The sequence below is a fragment of the Bos indicus x Bos taurus genome, chromosome X (assembly GCF_003369695.1).
Source record: "Bos indicus x Bos taurus breed Angus x Brahman F1 hybrid chromosome X, Bos_hybrid_MaternalHap_v2.0, whole genome shotgun sequence".
Taxonomy (NCBI): Eukaryota; Metazoa; Chordata; class Mammalia; order Artiodactyla; family Bovidae; genus Bos; species Bos indicus x Bos taurus.
In genome coordinates, this window is record NC_040105.1 from 92,795,692 (window position 1) to 92,815,193 (window position 19,502).

Here is a 19,502-nt window from a genome sequence, read left to right on the forward strand (position 1 = left end):
TGTTTAGTGGCTTAGTCATGTCCAACTCTTTGCAACCCCATGGACTGTAGCCCACCAGACTCCTCTGTCCATGGGATTTCCCAGGCAAGAATACTGGAGTGGGTTGCCATTCCCTTCTCCAGGGATCTTCCTGACCCAGGGTTCAAACTCAGGTCTCTTGCATTGCAGATGGATTCTTAACCATCTGAGCCACAAGTGAAGCCACCAATTTTCTTCTGTAATCATTGGCTAAGCTATAGTTTGATTCTGGATTACCAATCTGCAAGTTGACCTTGCTTTATTACTTCTGATATATTTCCTCAAATTGGAAGTAATCTGAAATGTGGTAATTCCACTTTCAGAAACCACTGGAGTGGGTTGCCATTCCCTTCTCCAGGGATCTTCCTGACCCAGGGTTCAAACTCAGGTCTCTTGCATTGCAGATGGATTCTTAACCATCTGAGCCACAAGTGAAGCCACCAATTTTCTTCTGTAATCATTGGCTAAGCTATAGTTTGATTCTGGATTACCAATCTGCAAGTTGACCTTGCTTTATTACTTCTGATATATTTCCTCAAATTGGAAGTAATCTGAAATGTGGTAATTCCACTTTCAGAAAATATATTTGAAGAGTTTGATGTTTAATGAAAGCTAGTGTAAGTCCATTTGTAAACCAGACTTCTTTTATGGTCATCCCTTCATTTATTTTGTTATGTATGTAAAGATTGTCCTGAAATTTTTTTTTTGTTTGAAGCAGACACATATACCTTTTAACAATGGTTTATATGTGACTAGTGTCCTAAATTCAGAGACATATCACATTTTCTGTTCAAGGGACAGATTCACAATGTTTAAATTGAGCTTGGAGCCATTGACAAGCAATAGCACAGTAGTAAATTTTGTTTTTCCTATGAAGAAGACTAACACTGCTTATTTGATTATCTACATTAATTAATAAGAACATGAATCATTGCCAAATTGAAATCAATACATTGAGGAATTTATGTTCTTTCCTGGATAATTTCAAATGGTCCTGGGAAAAGAATACATTTGTCCTAATTACTATATTTTAGGGTATAAACCTAGAAAATAGTTGTGAGATCATAAATTAGAGAAATTTCTTAGGACTTTAAGACCTTCATGTGGTATCATATGTTTATTCTCTCAAACCCTTTAAACTGTATTTAGACTGTATTTGGGACCCAAGAATTCATGTTATTAAGTAGTCTTTGTATTTGGTTTCATTCTGTAATTGTTTCAGATATATACATCTTCAGTTCAGTTCAGTTCAGTTCAGTCGCTCAGTCGTGTCCGACTCTTGGCGACCCCATGAACTGCAGCATGCCAGGCCTCCCTGTCCATCACCAACTCCTGGAGTTCACTCAGACTCACATCCATCGAGTCAGTGATGCCATCCAGCCATCTCGTCCTTTGTCGTCCCCTTCTCCTCCTGCCCCCAATCCCTCCCAGCATCAGGGTCTTTTCCAGTGAGTCAACTCTTCGCATGAGGTGGCCACAGTACCGGAGTTTCAGCTTCAGCATCATTCCCTCCATAGAAATCCTAGGCTGATCTCCTTCAGAATGGACTGGTTGGATCTCCTTACAGTCCAAGGGACTCTCAAGAGTCTTCTCCAACACCACAGTTCAAAAGCATCAATTCTTCGGCGATCAGCTTTCTTCACAGTCCAACTCTCACATCCATACATGACCACTGGAAAAACCACAGCCTTTACTAAATGGACCTTTGTTGGCAAAGTAATGTCTCTGCTTTTGAATATGCTATCTAGGTTGGTCATAACTTTTCTTCCAAGGAGTAAGCGTCTTTTAATTTCATGGCTGCAGTCGCCATCTGCAGTGATTTTGGAGCCAAAAAAAATAAAGTCTGACACTGTTTCCACTGTTTCCCCATCTATTTCCCATGAAGTGATGGGACCAGATGCCATGATCTTCGTTTTCTGAGTGTTGAGCTCTAAGCCAACTTTTTCACTCTCCTCTTTCACCTTCATCAAGAGGCTTTTTAGTTCCTCTTCACTTTCTGCCATAAGGGTGGTGTCATCTGCATATCTGAGGTTATTGATATTTCTCCCGGCAATCTTGATTTCAGCTTGTGCTTCTTCCAGCCCAGCATTTCTCATGATGTACTCTGCATATAAGTTAAATAAGCAGGGTGATAATATACAGCCTTGACGTACTCCTTTTCCTATTTGGAACCAGTCTGTTGTTCCATGTCCAGTTCTAATTCTTGCTTCCTGACCTGCATATAGGTTTCTCAAGAGGCCAGTCAGGTGCTCTGGTATTCCCATCTCTTTCAGAATTTTCCACAGTTTATTGTGATCCACATAGTCAAAGGCTTTGGCATAGTCAATAAAGCAGAAAGAGATGTTTTTCTGGAACTCTCTTGCTTTTTCCATGATCCAGCAGATGTTGGCAATTTTATCTCTGGTCCCTCTACCTTTTCAAAAACCAGCTTGAACATCTGGAAGTTTGGAGAATTTTGAGCATTACTTTACTAGCATGTGCAATTGTGCGGCAGTTTGAGCATTCTTTGGCATTGCCTTTCTTTGGGATTGGGATGAAAACTGACCTTTTCCAGTCCTATGGCCACTGCTGAGTTTTCCAAATTTGCTGGCATATTGAGTGCAGCACTTTCACAGCATCATCTTTCAGGATTTGAAATAGCTCAACTGGAATTCCATCACCTCCACTAGCTTTGTTCATAGTGATGCTTTCTAAGGCCAACTTGACTTCACATTCCAGGATGTCTGGCTCTAGGTTAGTGATCACATCATCATGATTATTCTTGGTCGTGAAGATATTTTTTGTATAGTTCTTCTGTGTATTCTTGCCACCTCTTCTTAATATCTTCTGCTTCGGTTAGGTCCATACCATTTCTGTCCTTTATTGAGCCCATCTTTGCATGAAATGTTCCCTTGGTATCTCTAATTTTCTTGAAGACATCTCTATTCTTTCCCATTCTGTTGTTTTCCTCTATTTCTTTGCATTGATCGCTGAGGAAGGCTTTCTTATCTCTTCTTGCTATTCTTTGGAACTCTGCAATCAGATGCTATATCTTTCCTTTTCTCCTTTGCTTTTCACTTCTCTTCTTTTCACAGCTATTTGTAAGGCCTCCCCAGACAGCCATTTTGCTTTTTTGCATTTCTTTTCCATGGGGATGGTCTTGTCCCTGTCTCTTGTACAATGTCACGAACCTCTGTCCATAGTTCATCAGGCACTCTTATCTATCAGATCTAATCCCTTAAATCTATTGCTCACTTCCACTGTATAATCATAAGGGATTTGATTTAGGTCATACCTGAATGATCTAGTGGTTTTCCCTACTTTCTTCAATTTCAGTCTGAATTTGGCAATAAGGAGTTCATGATCTGAGCCACAGTCAGCTTCTGGTCTTGTTTTTGTTGAGTGTATAGAGCTTCTCCATCTTTGGCTGCAAAGAATATAATCAGTCTGATTTCGGTGTTGAGCATCTGGTGATGTCCACGTGTAGAGTCTTCTCTTGTGTTGTTGGAAGAGGGTGTTTGCTATGACCAGTGCATTTTCTTGGCAAAACTCTATTAGGCTTTGCCCTGCTTCATTCTGTACTCACAGGCCAAATTTGCCTGTTACTCCAGGTGTTTCTTGACTTCCTTCTTTTGCATTCCAGTCCCCTATAATGAAAAGGACATCTTTTTTTTGGGTGTTAGTTCTAAAAGATCTTGTAGGTCTTCATAGAACCATTCAACTTCAGCTTCTTCAGCATTACTGGTTGGGGCATAGACTTGAATTACTGTGATATTGAATGGTTTGCCTTGGAAACAAACAGAGATCATCCTGTCGTTTTTGAGATTGCATCCAAGTACTGCATTTCAGACTGTTTTGTTGACCATGATGGCTACTCCATTTCTTCTAAGGGATTCCTGCCCTCAGTAGTAGATATAATGGTCATCTGAGTTAAACTCACCCATTCCTGTCCATTTTAGTTCACTGATTCCTAGAATGTCGATGTTCACTCTTGCCATCTCCTGTTTGACCACTTCCAATTTGCCTTGATTCATGGACCTGACATTCCAGGTTCCTATGCAGTATTGCTCTTTACAGCATCAGACCTTGCGTCTATCACCAGTCACATCCACAGCCTGGTATTGTTTTTGCTTTGACTCCATCCCTTCATTCTGTCTGGAGTTATATCTCCACTGATCTCCAGTAGCATATTGGGCACCTCCTGACCTGGGGAGTTCCTCTTTCAGTATCCTATCATTTTGCCTTTTCATACTGTTCATGGGGTTCTCCAGGCAAGAATACTGAAATGGTTTGCCATTCCCTTCTCCAGAGGACCATATTGTGTCAGATCTCTCCACCATGACCCGCCCGTCTTGGGTTGCCCCACAGGCATGGCTTAGTTTCATTGAGTTAGACAAAACTGTGGTCCTAGTGTGATTAGATTGACTAGTTTTCTGTGATTATGGTTTCAGTGTGTCTACCCTCTGATGCCCTCTTGCAGCACCTCCATCTTACTTGGGTTTCTCTTACCCTGGACGTGGGGTATCTCTTCACGGCTGCTCCAGCAAAGCGCAGCTGCTGCTCCTTACCTTGGACGAGGGGTATCTCCTCACCGCCGCCTCTCCCGACCTTGAATGTGGAATAGCTCCTCTAGGCCCTCCTAGAAGTTTAATATACACCTTAAACACTGTAAATTCCTCCAGTAAAATTGTGACTTGGCATATTTTGTCTCTTTACCTCTCCTCTCCACCCCCTCTTTTTTTTTCTCCCTCCACACTTTTAGAGTCTCTTCTCAGACACCTTAACCTTGCTCCCCATTCTAGACACTTGCTGCCTTCATTATGGTTGAGGAGCAATCTCTCCTGGAACTCCTCAGACTCTAGCACTTTCCTTCCTCCATCAACACTTAACTGTTTATTACCATTCCTGCAGTTATCTAATCTGATCCTCTAACTCATGCTGAAGTGCTAATGACAAATGAAGAATGATAAATCAGTTTTTTCAGCTAACATTTGAATAATAAGAGAGTTTCATTTCTTTAATAAAATTGAGGCCATAATACTGATTTTTATACTTTGAAGTGAATTGTAAGGTGGAGTAGAAGGGGGATTTTTTGAGTAGTTGACCTTCTTTTGCCCCTAAAATTCGTATCATATGAGCTGCATCTATAAATAATGAAATGTAAGTTAAATGAGCTTGGTGACAAGACAGACAGTTGCCTAAGGTGGAAATATAGGTGATTTGGCTCCAGATGTTAATAGGCTTGAGCTTACAGTCGGGAAATTGCTACAAAACATTGTTACTACATATCTTCTATTACTCAAATATGAGAGGGCCTGTGAACATATTCAAAAGATTTAAGCAGAAATTTCTTTTCTTATGGTAGGAACAAAAGCTAGGGGAATTTTCTTCTTCTTGCACTGTGATGCTTGAGAATTAAAAATTCTTAGTTTGCAAACCCTATTTAAGGGAGCATTGTACTATAATGCAGTTGTAGCTCCTTTATGATAGTATTGAAATTACTGATGGCAGGAAACTCAGACCAAAAAACCCCACATTTATAATTTAAGGTTTTCTTTGTGATTTTCCTTTATAATATTCACTAAGACCAGTGAGAAATGTGAGATTATTTAACGTTCAATCTAGGATTAAAAACCAAACTCCTTTCTTAGCATTCTCTATGTGTGTTTTCAACAAATGGTGTTTTAAATTAATTTTTCACAAAGCATATATTGTAACTGAAAAAAGGCACATCCTAGAAATAGAATTTGCTGGTCCTGGTTCAACATCTTATTTGATAGGCAATCTGCTTATGACAACATGACCTTCAGCTAAAATCAAGATCTTATAACAACTTCTATGTAGTCAATGAACCACAAGATGGCACCACTAAACAAATAGTTTATCTCAAGATGATGTCTAGGTTCTCTACATAAATGCTCAAGAATAGTGTTATTCCTCTTTAAAACCAACATCAATCACTTCTGATTGATAGAATGAACAGAATATGAGAGGGGGAAATAGGGAAAAAAGAATCCTAGCAGACATCACTTAAACCAAGTGATCTAGGTTAATATCACCAATGATCAGTTGTGGTCATACCATGTACTTGTGACATGATGTGATGAGAAGGGCACTTCACTCCCATGGTGTTCTTTCCTCAAACCCGTGACCTCAGTCTAGTCATGAGAAAACATCAGACAAACCCAAAGTTAGGGACGTTCTACAGAATACTTGACTGTACTTCTGAAAAGTGTCAAGCTCATGAAAAACAGAAAAGACTGAGGACTATCACAGATTACAAGAGCCTAAGGAGACATAACAACTAAATAGAAGGCAGGATCCCAATTTGGGTCTGACAAAAAGGACATTAGTGGGGAGACTGAGGAAATCCTAATAAAGATTATAATGTCGTTAATAGTATTAGACCAATATTAATTTCTTAGTTTTGACAGTTGTGCCATGGTCATTAAGATGTTAACATTTAAAAGAAACAGTGTAAAGGATATAGAGAAACACTGTACTATCTTTAAAACTTTTCTCTAAGTCTGAAATTACTATTTAAAATAAAAAATATTTTAAAAGTCAAGATACAGAAAGTAGTCTCTGATATACTAAGTTAACAGGCAGCAAATTTCCATTTGTTGCCTGGATATTCTAGACATCTACGAAAACTTGCATAATGGTTAGGCATGTTAACCCTGTGCTTGGTTCCACAATCTGGGGTTTAATTCCTCTATAGACATAGTGAGCATGTTTTTTTAAGACTTCACATTAGAATACCTTGTCTCACCAGAAAAAAAATTGTAGTTTTCAGTTGAGAGAATAAAACCCAGATAATAAAGATGGAGCCAAGTTGATTTTCTCTGTTCTATGGCAATTGGTGGCACCTTTTAAAGACGGTATATCACTAATATATGTCATGAATGTGATGGCTGTGTATTCTATATGTTTAAAAATTTTGTGGTTTACTCACTGTAGATCTTGCCACATGCCAGGATTCCCTGTCCTTCACTTTGCTAACATGCCAACTATTTGTGTTGCACAGGATAGTAGTTTGGCTCACAAGACCTCTTAGAATCAAGGGGTAAACATTTCAACTCCTCTAAAGGCTGTGTGAGAACCAGTTTCCAGCATGTTATATTTGTGCATACAGATGTGAGTAAACTTTGACTAGAAAGTGTTTATGTGAATAATTAGAAAAACAGTACTTTCTGTGTCCTGATAAGGGCTACATAGATAAAAGTTTTAATATATACTTTCTCCCAGATCTATAAATTAATGTGGGAGTTTCCAACATATTTAAATTTCCACATGCAAGAGATTAAAATTGGACCTTATCTTACCCTACTTCGAAAGTTAATGCAAAATGCGTTAAAGACTTAACCTGAAGTTGTAAAGCTCCTGAGAAGGGAACATAGTGGGAAAAACTTCTTGACATTGGTCTTCAAAAGGATTTTTTGGATATGACAGCAAAAGCACAAGCAACAAAAGCAAAAATAATGAAGTGGGACTACATCAAGCAAAAAACTTTCTGCATAGCAGAAGAAACCATCAGCACGATGAAAAGGCAACCTACGGAATGGGAGAAAATATTTGCAAATCATCTATCTGATAAGGCATTAACATCTAAAATATTAATTACTTTTCTCTGATCAATCAATAACCTACAATATTTTTGTTTCCTTTAAAAATTCTAGTCTTTGGTAGCTGTCATGCTCCACCCCAAACTGCTCACCTGATTTTAGATATTTCCTTATACTTTGATCATTAATTTCTGAACACTATCCCAAGTCCAGCCCCATTCCCTTGCTTAGTTTCCATCAGGCTAGCCTTGTGTACTAGTTTTCGAGGTCTGCTATAACAAATTAACCACAAACTTGATGGCATAAAAGAAAGGGAATTTATTCCCTTGCAATTCTAGAGGCTAGAATTCTAAAATCAAAGTGTCTATAGGGCTATTCTCCCTCTGGAGGGACTAGGAAGGAAGATTCCTTGCCTCATCTAGCTTTGGGTGATTGACAACAATCCTTGTAGACACACCAGTCAAATCTCTGCCTCTGTCATCATACGGCATTCTCCCTGGAGATCTGTGTCCAAAATTTCCCCTTGTTACTAGTTACTGGTTATAGGGCCATCCCTAATTCAGTATGATGTTATCTTAAGTTGCTTATATTTGCAAAGGCCCTGTTTCAAAAAAAAAAAAAAAAAAAAAGGTCACATTCAGAGATACCAATAGTTAGAACTTAAGCATTTTTTTTTTTTTTTTTGAGAACACAGTTGAACAAAAACCACCTTGACCCAACTCACAGGCCTGACTCCACAAACTGAAACCAACAATCCATGCCACTTCTCATCAGTTCTTCAACCATTTAACCAGTATAGCTTCTTAATGCCTAGTTCAATTCAAAATGCTAGTGTTTCTAGAGTTACTTTATTTCTTTGAAAGCCTACTGATCTATTTGTGACACATGGCTTCATTTACAAACTTTCATTTACAAACAGTGGCTTGTTCAGTAGGACTGAAGTAACCTTGAACGTACAGGATTTAATCCCATCGATCATATCATGGAAAAAACAGTTTTGACACTCATGTAACATTGATGGTAATGGTAGAGTGGGCTTCTTTTCTTTCAAGCTTCTTTGATCAGTTGGCTTTATTTTGATGAGAAAACTTGTAGGAGTCATCTAAAGTATATGAAAACTTCTACTTTGTTTTCATATACTTCCAAGCACATATTTTTATGAGAGGTGTGACAACAGACAAGCAATATGTTTAAGGATCACTGTCCTGAATTCAAGGAATCTTGATCTCTTGCATAGCTACTCACTTGGCACGTTACCCAAGATATTAAAAATACTGTCCAGAAACACCACCACCCCCTCATCTGATCATTTTGTACGTTTAAAAATGTGACTGTATTTCACCTGAGATCTGTGACTACTGACAGTTCTTTGTTTTGCCCCCATATTATTTCACTACATTTGCAGTAACAAATCCACAAATTAGGTGGCTTTAAACATCAGAAATTTATTCTCTCATAGTTCTCAAGGCTGTAAGTCTACAGAGCCATTCTCCCTCTAAAGGCTCTAGGGAAAAATACTTCCTTCCCTCTTCCTAGCTTCCAGTGGTTGCCAGCAATCCTTGGCATCCTTTGGCTTCTAGCTGCATCACTCCACTTTCTTCCTGTCTTCATATGGCCATCTTCTGTTTCTGTGTGTGTCCAAATATCCCTCACCTTTCTCTGATAAACATACCAGTCATTGACCATGGTAATCTAATACAACCTCATTTAACTTGATTACATCTGCAAAGACTCTGTTTTTGAGAAAAGTCACAATCTGAAGTTACGGGTGAACCTCAGTTCTGAGGAAATATTGTCTAACCCAGTCCAGCCAAAGAATGCAGTCTCCTAGGGAAAAAAAATCTGTTTCAAGTTCAAGCCTTACTCATATCAATATCAGACTGATTTTTCTCTATGACTTCAGCTTGAAATACTTTAAAAGGCATTAGTTACAAAATAAGAAGTCTTATTCCCAACCTCTGTGCTCATTTTTTTTTATTTTTTTTAAGTTAATTAATTAATTTTAATTGGAGGCTAATTACTTTACATTATTGTAGTGGTTTTTGCCATACATTGACATGAATCAGCCATGGGAGTACATGTGTTCCCCATCCTGAACCCCCCTCCCACCTCCTTCCCCATCCCATCCCTCAGGGTTATCCCAGTGCACCACCCCTGAGCATCCTGTCTCATGCACCGAACCTGGGCTGGCGATCTGTTTCACATATGATAATATACATGTTTCAATGCTATTCTCTCAAATCATCCCACCCTCGCCTTCTCCCACAGAGTCCAAAAGACTGTTCTTTATATCTGTGTCTCTTTTGATGTCTTGCATATAGGGTCATCATTACCATCTTTCTAATTTCCATATATATGCATTAGTATACTGTACTGGTGTTTTTCTTTCTGACTTACTTCACTCTGTATAATAGGCTCCAGTTTCATCCACCTCATTAGAACTAATTCAAATGCATTCTTTTTAATGGCTGAGTAATATTCTATTGTGGACATGTACCACAGCTTTCTTATCCATTCATCTGCTGATGGACATCTAGTTGCTTCCATGTCCTGGCTATTATAAACAGTGCTGCGATGAACATTGGGGTACACATGTCTCTTTCAATTCTGGTTTCCTTGGTGTGTATGCCCAGCAGTGGGATTGCTGGTTCATATGGCAGTTCTATTTCCAGTTTTTATCTCTGACATACATCACAGCAGGATCCTCTATGACCCACCTCCCAGAATATTGGAAATAAAAGCAAAAATAAACAAATGGGACCTAATTAAACTTAAAAGCTTCTGCACATCAAAGGAAACTATTAGCAAGGTGAAAAGACAGCCTTCAGAATGGGAGAAAATAATAGCAAATGAAGCAACCGACAAACAACTAATCTCAAAAATACACAAGCAACTCCTACAGCTCAACTCCAGAAAAATAAATGACCCAATCAAAAAATGGGCCAAAGATCTAAATAGACATTTCTCCAAAGAAGACATACAGATGGCTAACAAACACATGAAAAGATGCTCAACATCACTCATTATCAGAGAAATGCAAATCAAAACCACTATGAGGTACCATTTCACACCAGTCAGATGGCTGCGATCCAAAAGTCTACAAATAATAAATGCTGGAGAGGATGTGGAGAAAAGGGAACCCTCTTACACTGTTGGTGGGAATGCAAACTAGTACAGCTCATTTTTGAAAATTATAAATCTGTAACTTGTACTTGCATTTTGTATAAATACAAGTTCTTAGAACTCAGAGGGTTTTCAATAAGAAAGAATCTTTCAGAACTTCTGTTCATAAATATCTATGGTTCATATGATTGAGACACACTAAATGGTTTACAGGCCATTGAATTAATTATGTGTCACTCTTATGTGATAATTATGGAAAAAACATTTTTTAGTATATGAAGAGGAGTTCGATAGAAATATCTGTCTGCATAGTAACACATAATCAGTTGGAAAATGTTCAACAAAACATTTCCTTTTTCCCTATCTCCAGTCTGAAATTTTTACTTTTCATTGGGATGCTTTGGTTTATATAATACATTATAGTTCATCTCTCTATAATACTTTATATCTTATAATAGACTACAGTGTTTAACCTTATTTAATTTTAATATTTTTTTACTTTGCTTCTTGATTGCTGGATTATATAGCCAGCATTCAATGTTTATTATTATCTTATGTTTCAGGGACTCCATGAAAAGACTGGTGCATTTACAGCTGTGAAAGTGATGAATGCTCGTAAGGTAATATTACATCCTGTCTGTATTCTGTTGCTTAGTGGATTGTGGTCTCGGGATAAACAGCTCAGAAAATATTGTATTTGTTTTTTGCATCATTGTTATATATAATTATCTTAATTTGCATTTATTATATTTATAATTTAATATTATTTCTATCACTAGTACATTATTTTTATTATTGATTTATTACATTTACACATAAAAATTATAATCACAGCAAAAGTCCTATATATTCTTATATTTTATAAAAATGAAAAAATCCATATTCTGGTCTATTTCTAGTTGATTATCTATTTCCAGGCATAGTAAATAGTAAATTTCCTCTAATATTGTGTTACTCCTCTGTGTTTTATTGTATTTATTTCCCTCCCCAACAATTCCTTTTGAAAACTCAGGCCATTAGGTTTTCAGTGACAGGTAGAAGGAAAAGAAGTTGTCTGAGATGCACTTTTTTTTCATGTATTTTTTAACAAATGCACAAGAGAGAGTCTAATTGGCAGTGTTCTGACCAACATTCATAAAGCTGTGTCATGGGTCATAATATATTGTCATAGATTATGCTAAGCCCTGATTTCTGTCCTCTTTCTTTAGCATGAGTACCTCACTTTCTCAGGATAATATTAGCACGAGCATAACAAAGGTCAAGATATTTTCACTTCACTATAACCTAAAAGAAAATTCTAAAATATCATATTTGAAAAAGTGTATATAGTCACTGAATTGTTATCAATGCCATAAACTGTTCTTTTCCAATTTGTGCAGGAAATTATTTAAACTATTTAAATTATGAACTACTTAAACTATATTAAACTATATAAACTATTATGAAACTATTTAAAGAGCTGCATGTTTTTTGTTTCATCCATAAATGTCAAATGAAATTTGAGGTGTTGTGGATTTATTTTACCCTGTAAACCATGACTTCCAAATAATCAGCTTGGTACTCTTTGAGTGAGACTCTCTAAAATACGTATTCCCTTTTTTTCAACTTAATAGACTTTAACCCACATTTTTTCTTTTTTTTTTATTTTTAAATTTTATTTTTAAACTTTACATCATTGTATTCGTTTTGCCAAATATCAAAATGAATCCACCACAGGTATACATGTGTTCCCCATCCTGAACCCTCCTCCCTCCTCCCTCCCCATACCATCCCTCTGGGTCGTCCCAGTGCACTAGCCCAAGCATCCAGTATCATGCATTGAACCTGGACTGGCGTCTCATTTCATACATGATATTTTACATGTTTCAATGCCATTCTCCCAAATCTTCCCACCCTCTCCCTCTCCCACAGAGTCCATAAGACTGTTCTATACATCAGTGTCTCTTGCTGTCTCGTACACAGGGTTATTGTTACCCTCTTTCTAAATTCCATATATATGCGTTAGTATACTGTATTGGTGTTTTTCCTTCTGGCTTACTTCACTCTACGTTTTAGATGCTCTGACTTGAAACAGTTAAAAATTATGTTCAGCCCATAGATAGTGTCAATTACCTTGTTTGTTAGAGGAAATAGCACTTTACAATCATCAAATTGTAATATTCCATAAATGGCAGTTAAATCTGTTACTATGAATTTTTTGCCAAGTTTCTGTGTATATAAGAATCTGATTTTTTTTTATTAAAACTATTAGTGAAAATTGAGAGAGGAATTATGTTACTCTTTCATTTAGTACTTAAGCACAAAGTACTCAAGAATAAATCATTTTCAGAGTGTACCAATGCGTTTAATAAAGTTTTGTTCTTGGCTTTGCAGACCCCTTTACCTGAAATAGGAAGGCGAGTGAGAGTGAATAAATATCAAAAGTCTGTCGGCTGGAGATACAGTGTGAGTACTGAAAGTCTTCATTAGCGTCCAAGCCATCTTTCCTTTAATTTTCAACTTTAAACTAATCCCTTTGTATTGTATCATTATCTGTAGAAGGCCACCACTAAACTCTTCTTGCCTAAAAGTGATATTTATGTTTTTAATGTACTGACATAGATTCATTCATCATATTTGAACACTAGCAACTTTCGGAAAGTAGGGCCTGGAAGAAATGGTACCCTGAACAGGTAAGTGTTGACTGCAGATGAAGGACTAAGTAAATTCACAGCAGATATAGCCCACTAGCTGAATAATAACAAACGAGATGATGGGAACAAGAGTGAATTTTGTCTAAAATTGGCCTTATATGCTTAGTCACTCATTGTGTCCGACTCTTTGCAACCCCATGGACTGTAGCCTGCCAGGTTCCTTTGTCCATGAGATTCTCCAGACAAGAATACTGGAGTGGGTTACCATGCCATTCTCCAGGGGTTCTTCCTGACCGGGGGATCAAACCCAGGTCTTCCACATTACAGGCAGATTCCTTACCGACTGAGCCACCAGGGAAGTCTAAAATTGGCCTTGGCAAGGTTCTTTTCATACCTTTTACATGATATTCTGGACTGACTAGCTTTTCCCCCATCAAGATTTTTAGAGACATTGCCATCATGTATGAGCCCAATGAAGACTACTCTTTTCATGTGTGAGAGAACAGTCATAGACAGAAAAGCAACAGGCTGCCCAGCCTGAGTGTTCAGACATCTGGCCCAGTACTTGAATGCATGAAGGTGATTTCTACCTGAAACTTTTTAACTGCCTTACAAAGCAGTTTCTATTACTCTGATAATTTGCTGGCTCTAGAATAAGCTCTGGCAAAGGAAATTCTTTTTCAGTAGATCTTGATAATCTAGATGTTAGTGATCTATCAAAGTATTCTGGGGGCCTAAATAGAGAATTTTGCTCTAACAATATAACTGATATTTTTTTCTTGATTTTTCTCCCCTGCAGTTATCTATCTGGTATTCAAATATTTTCAGCCTTTTGTATCTTAATAATAAATATGCTTCCAGACTCATTTAAGAATAAGCTTTTCCATTAATAATCACACCCAGAAGAACTTTCTAGTTATATTAAGAAGATATCGGTAAACAGTTTCATGATTAGTTTAAAAGTACTGGGCTCCTATTTTGTTTACAGTGTTTCTTGGGAGACAAAGCATATCTAAATGTAAGAGGTAATGCTTATGTTAATCAAGAAGCTGTGAAAGGTAAGGTTTGAAAATTAAAATTGTTTCACTAATTCTGGTTTTATCAAATATTTGTGGTAATTCATTTGAAGATCATCTCCAAACTCTCTCTAAAGTCTTTCTATGGGGAAAAACACTTAGATTTTAGAATTGGGTGAAATTGCAATGCAAGTTTTGGCATCCTGAGCTGCCTCTTCTTGACAAAAAGCAGGATATTCAGGCCACTCTGCGATCAACTGGCCTTGAGCCAGGAAATGCTATAGCATCATATTACTGGGATATGTGTGAGAGTTTTAAATTACCCACTTGGCCTGATGGATATAATGTACTTATGTGTTTCTCACAAGCTCAACTTCCTGTTAATTGAGAATGGCAAACATACTAATGCTTTCCAAACATATCTGATCTTGGTTTATTGGTTTTGGGGGAGTTTACATTTATGTGGGAGACCCACTCTTAGAAGTTTTTTCTAGTTGGGAGCTTTGAGTTCTCTGATTATATATTTTAGTAAGAAAAATAATTGATTGGCCAGTTAGCATCTCTAAATCATCCTGAATCCTTTGGGGTAAGAAGTTTGTGACTTGCACACACATCTCATTAATCAGGGGTTTACGAAAATAGCAGTAGTGTGGAAGTCAAGAAACATGAGTTCCAATGCCAAGTCTACTGCTAAATAGCTAAGAAGTACTTGGAAAAATGGTCTTACCTCTCTAGTCGTCAGGTTTCTCATAGGCAAAATGGCACCAGAATATTTAGCCTACCTATGAGAAGAATAAACGTATAGTTAAATACAACTACATGGTTGCCAGGAGCCCAGCTATTCTCTTCCTGCTTGAGGACATGAGGTTTCTAACTCAGAAAGAAAAGGAAGTTCTTTGATACCAAACTACCAAACAATCTGGCCTGCTCTTCTCTTTAACCTATTCTATGTGTTCTTATCTTCACATTACCATCTCATTCTTATTTATTGAGTCTTTATGAGTTCATATTTCTCTCAGCAGAACCTTGGTGCCTTGCTAGAAACTGAGATTACCCCTCTACATTTAGAATTACTAGTTTCTAAGGTTTATTTCTATATGATGGCAGATATTGTTATCATTTCAAAGAATAACAACATCACAAGGGAAGCAGAAAGTTTAAGGGTCCTATATGGCAAGAATGAAAGCCACGAGGATCAGCCTTTATCCTACAGGTTAAGGGAATGTGAAGGCAACTTATCAACCAAGCTTCCTTGGGAGGCTAGGGTGAAACAGGAACCTGAACTTCTATATAATTCTCATGCTACAGGTGATTGTTTTAATTGTTCATGCTTTTATTACACAATAAATGCAAATCCTGTTGTTGGGGTTTCCAACTGGAGAAATAAGGCTCCATCCCGTCCCCCAAAGACATTCAGGTGTCTAGATTTGTTTTAGAGTTGTTGAATGGTTATGAATAAATCCACTGGAAAATCCTAGGGAAATGCTAAAAAATGTTCTACAGATGTATTTTCTACTACCTCAAGGTTGTCAAGTCAAGTTAATTGAGGGAAATGCTGGGGATAACTAAAGATAGTTAGAGGTTCACCCATTAATTACTTTTAATGCCAGTGGGCCCTGTTCTAATTCATTGCCCAGAATAAGTCAAAGGTATCCTTTTTCACTGGATTTTAGAATAGGAGTATAACTTTATCTTTAAAAGTCTTCTTTTCTTCACATACTGCAGATATATCTCACTCTGTACAGTGAGAGTATTCCTGAAAAGGTTATATAAATTGAACTTTTATAGATGCTGTAGGAGAGCTTTTTTTATTTACAATGAAATGAAATTTATAGCTACTAAGAATTCAGACCACTGGATTGATAGCTAGCTTTATAACATATTTACCACTGTAGTGATTAGGAAAATAATGAATTTAAGCGTATCTTTTAAAATTGTAGGACAAATCAAACTAGAAAATTTAAAATTCAGTTAATCAAGGCAACGTGGTACAAGCATAAGGATAGACATATAGATCAGTTCAGTTCAGTTCAGTCGCTCAGTTGTGTCCAACTCTTTGTGACCCCATGAACTGCTGCACACCAGGCCTCCCTGTCCATCACCAACTCCCGGCGTCCACCCAAACTCGTGTCCATTGAGTCAGTGATGCCATCCAACCATCTCATCCTCTGTTGTCACCTTCACCTCCTGCGCTCAATCCCAGAATCAGGAACTTTTCAAATGAGTCAGTTCTTTGCATCAGGTGGCCAAAGTATTGGAGGTTCAGCTTCAACATCAGTCCTTCCAATGAACACTCAGGACTGATCTCCTTTAGGATGGACTGGTTGGATCTCCTTGCAGTCCAAGGGACTCTCAAGAGTCTTCTCTAACACCACAGTCCAAAATCATCAATTCTTCAGCACTCAGCTTTCTTTATAGTCCAATTCTCACATCCATACGTGACTACTTTGGAAAAGCCATAGCCTTGACTAGACGGACCTTTGTTGCTTTTTAATATGCTGTCTAGGTTGGTCATAACTTTCCTTCCAAGGAGTAAGCATCTTTTAATTTCATGGCTGCAATCACCATCTGCAATGATTCTGGAGCCCCCCAAAAATAAAGTCAGCCACTGTTTCCCCATCTATTTGCCATCAAGTGATGGGACCAGATGCCATGATCTTAGTTTTCTGAATGTTGAGCTTTAAGCCAACTTTTTCACTCTCCTCTTTCACTTTCATCAAGAGGCTCTTTAATTCTTCTTCACTTTCTGCCATAAGGGTGGTGTCATCTGCATATCTGAGGTTATTGATATTTCTCCTGGTAGTCTTGATTCCAGCTTGTGCTTCTTCCAGTCCAGTGTTTCTCATGATGTACTCTGCATATAAGTTGAATAAGCAGGGTGACAATATACAGCCTTAATGTACTCCTTTTCCTATTTAGAACCAGTCTGTTGTTCCATGTTCAGTTCTAACTGTTGCTTCCTGACCTGCATATAGATTTCTCAAGAGGCAGGTCAGGTGGTCTGGTATTCCCATCTCTTTCAGAGTTTTCCACAGTTTATTGTGATCCACACAGTCAAAGGCTTTGGCATAGTCAGTAAAGCAAAAATAGGTGTTTTTCTGGAACTCTCTTGCTTTTTCGACATAGATCAGTGAAATATAATTATTTCCATATATCTGTGATCAACTAATTTTCAACATGAATGAAAACACGATTTATAGGGAAAGACTTGACTTTTCAACAAATAATGCTGAGGTAACTAGATATCCACAGGTAAAAGAATGAAATTGGTCCCCTGCTTTCTATGAAAATTAATTCAAAATGGATAAAAAACCTAAATGTAAGAGCTAAAACTATAAAATGTTTGGAAGAAAAGATTGGAGTTGATTTGGTGACTTTGGATTTGACAAGAAAGCCTTAGATGTGACACCAAAAGTACAAACAACAAAACAAGGAATCGATAAGTTGGACTTCATCAAAATTTAATTTTAAAAAATTTTTTAACTTTACAATAAAATTTTGTGCCTCAAAAGACACTATCATGAAAGTAAAATGACTGCCCACAGAATGGGAGAAAATAATTGCAAATCATATATCTTATAAAGTACTTATATATAGAATATATAAATAAATCTTACAATTCAATACTAAAAAGACAAGTGATCCAACTTAAAAATAGGGGCAAAGATATTTTATTAGATACGCCTCTGATGATCATAAAATGGCTAGTAAGCCAATGAAAAGATCCTTAACTCCATCAGTCTTCAGGGAATTGCAAATCAAAACTACAATGAGATAATCACTTTACACCCACTATGATGTTATAATAATTAAACAGAAAATAATGAGCGTGAGGTGAGGGTATAGAGAAATGAGAACCATCATTCATTTGGGAATGTAAAATGGTGTAGCCACTATGGAAAACAGTTTGACATTTCATCAAAATGTTAAATACAGCATTACCATTGGACCCAACCATTTTACTCCTAGGTATATACCAAAGGGAAATGAAAATATATATCTACACTAAAATTGAAATGAATGTTCATAGCAGCATTATTCATACTAGATAAAACGTAGAAATAACTCATTCAGTTGATGAATGGTAAATAAAAAAGAATGAAATACTGATATGTATTACAACATGGATGAACCCTGGGGGGAAAACAAACTAGTCATAAAAGTTTATATACTATATTATTTTCGTTTATATACAATGTTAAGGATAGATAAATCTATAGAGATATAAAAAATGTTTGTGGTTGCCTGAAGCTGGGATGTGGTGGCAGAATTTGGGGGTGATAGCTAAAGAGTATGGGATTTCCTTTTGGGTTGACAAAAATGTTCTTATGGTTGAATAATTTTATTAATATACTAAAACCATTGAATTTTTCAGTTTAATTGGGTGATTCCATTTAGTGCAAACTTCATACAGTGGTCACTGCTGGTCCAGGGATCATACTTTAAGAACCATTGAATTAAAAGATACTCAATTGACCTTTATCTTCTCCCAAATTCCCAGTTAACCCCACATCTAAATTCTGAGAATTCTAGTTGGGATTTTATTATAATACATTGCTGTGGGGTATAAAGGGTTGCCATAAGATTCTCCTTCTTTGATCTACTATAGCTTAGGATACCATAGTCATTGAGTGGCATAGCTTAGGAATTTTACTATCCTTATTCTATAGGATGAAGAAGAGGATCTCAGGACTGAACTCAACCTTTTGAAGAAGTACTCTTTCCACAAGAACATTGTGTCCTTCTACGGTGCATTTTTCAAGCTGAGTCCCCCTGGCCAGAGGCATCAACTTTGGGTGTGTATTTAGTTACCTTGATCTTATTGCATAAGACTAAGTCTCACTTCAGAACATATACTTTCATAAATTGAGATGTCATTTTTGTGCACCTACAGAAGAACTTAAGCATGCAACTGCTCAAAGTAGTATGAAAAAAAAATGTGCTCTAATTCCTGGAAATGGGAGTGATAAAATATGGAAAAATAAATTAAGTGATTGGCAAGGGGTTCAGGGATAAGATATGAGAAGACTCAAATGAATACTGGAAATATCTAATATATTTCTTTTCAAATAGAGATTTGCTGCTTTTAACTTTATGTAGCTAATACATTTGCTTATAAATTAGAGGTATAGCTAAGGAGATTACCTGATGGATTTGGGCCCAATGAC

General features: G+C 37.1%; 1 protein-coding gene across 2 annotated transcripts in view; it reads left to right on the forward strand.

Annotated features, from left to right (window-relative positions):
• Positions 1 to 19,502, forward strand: part of NRK (Nik related kinase) — a 128,354-nt gene that overhangs the window by 49,037 nt on the left and 59,815 nt on the right. For both annotated transcript variants that reach the window (XM_027533152.1, XM_027533153.1), the window contains exons 3-5: positions 11,249 to 11,305; positions 13,059 to 13,130; positions 19,005 to 19,130. In XM_027533152.1, coding sequence (XP_027388953.1) covers positions 11,249 to 11,305; positions 13,059 to 13,130; positions 19,005 to 19,130 — 255 coding nt within the window. The remainder of the gene's footprint in view (positions 1 to 11,248; positions 11,306 to 13,058; positions 13,131 to 19,004; positions 19,131 to 19,502) is intronic.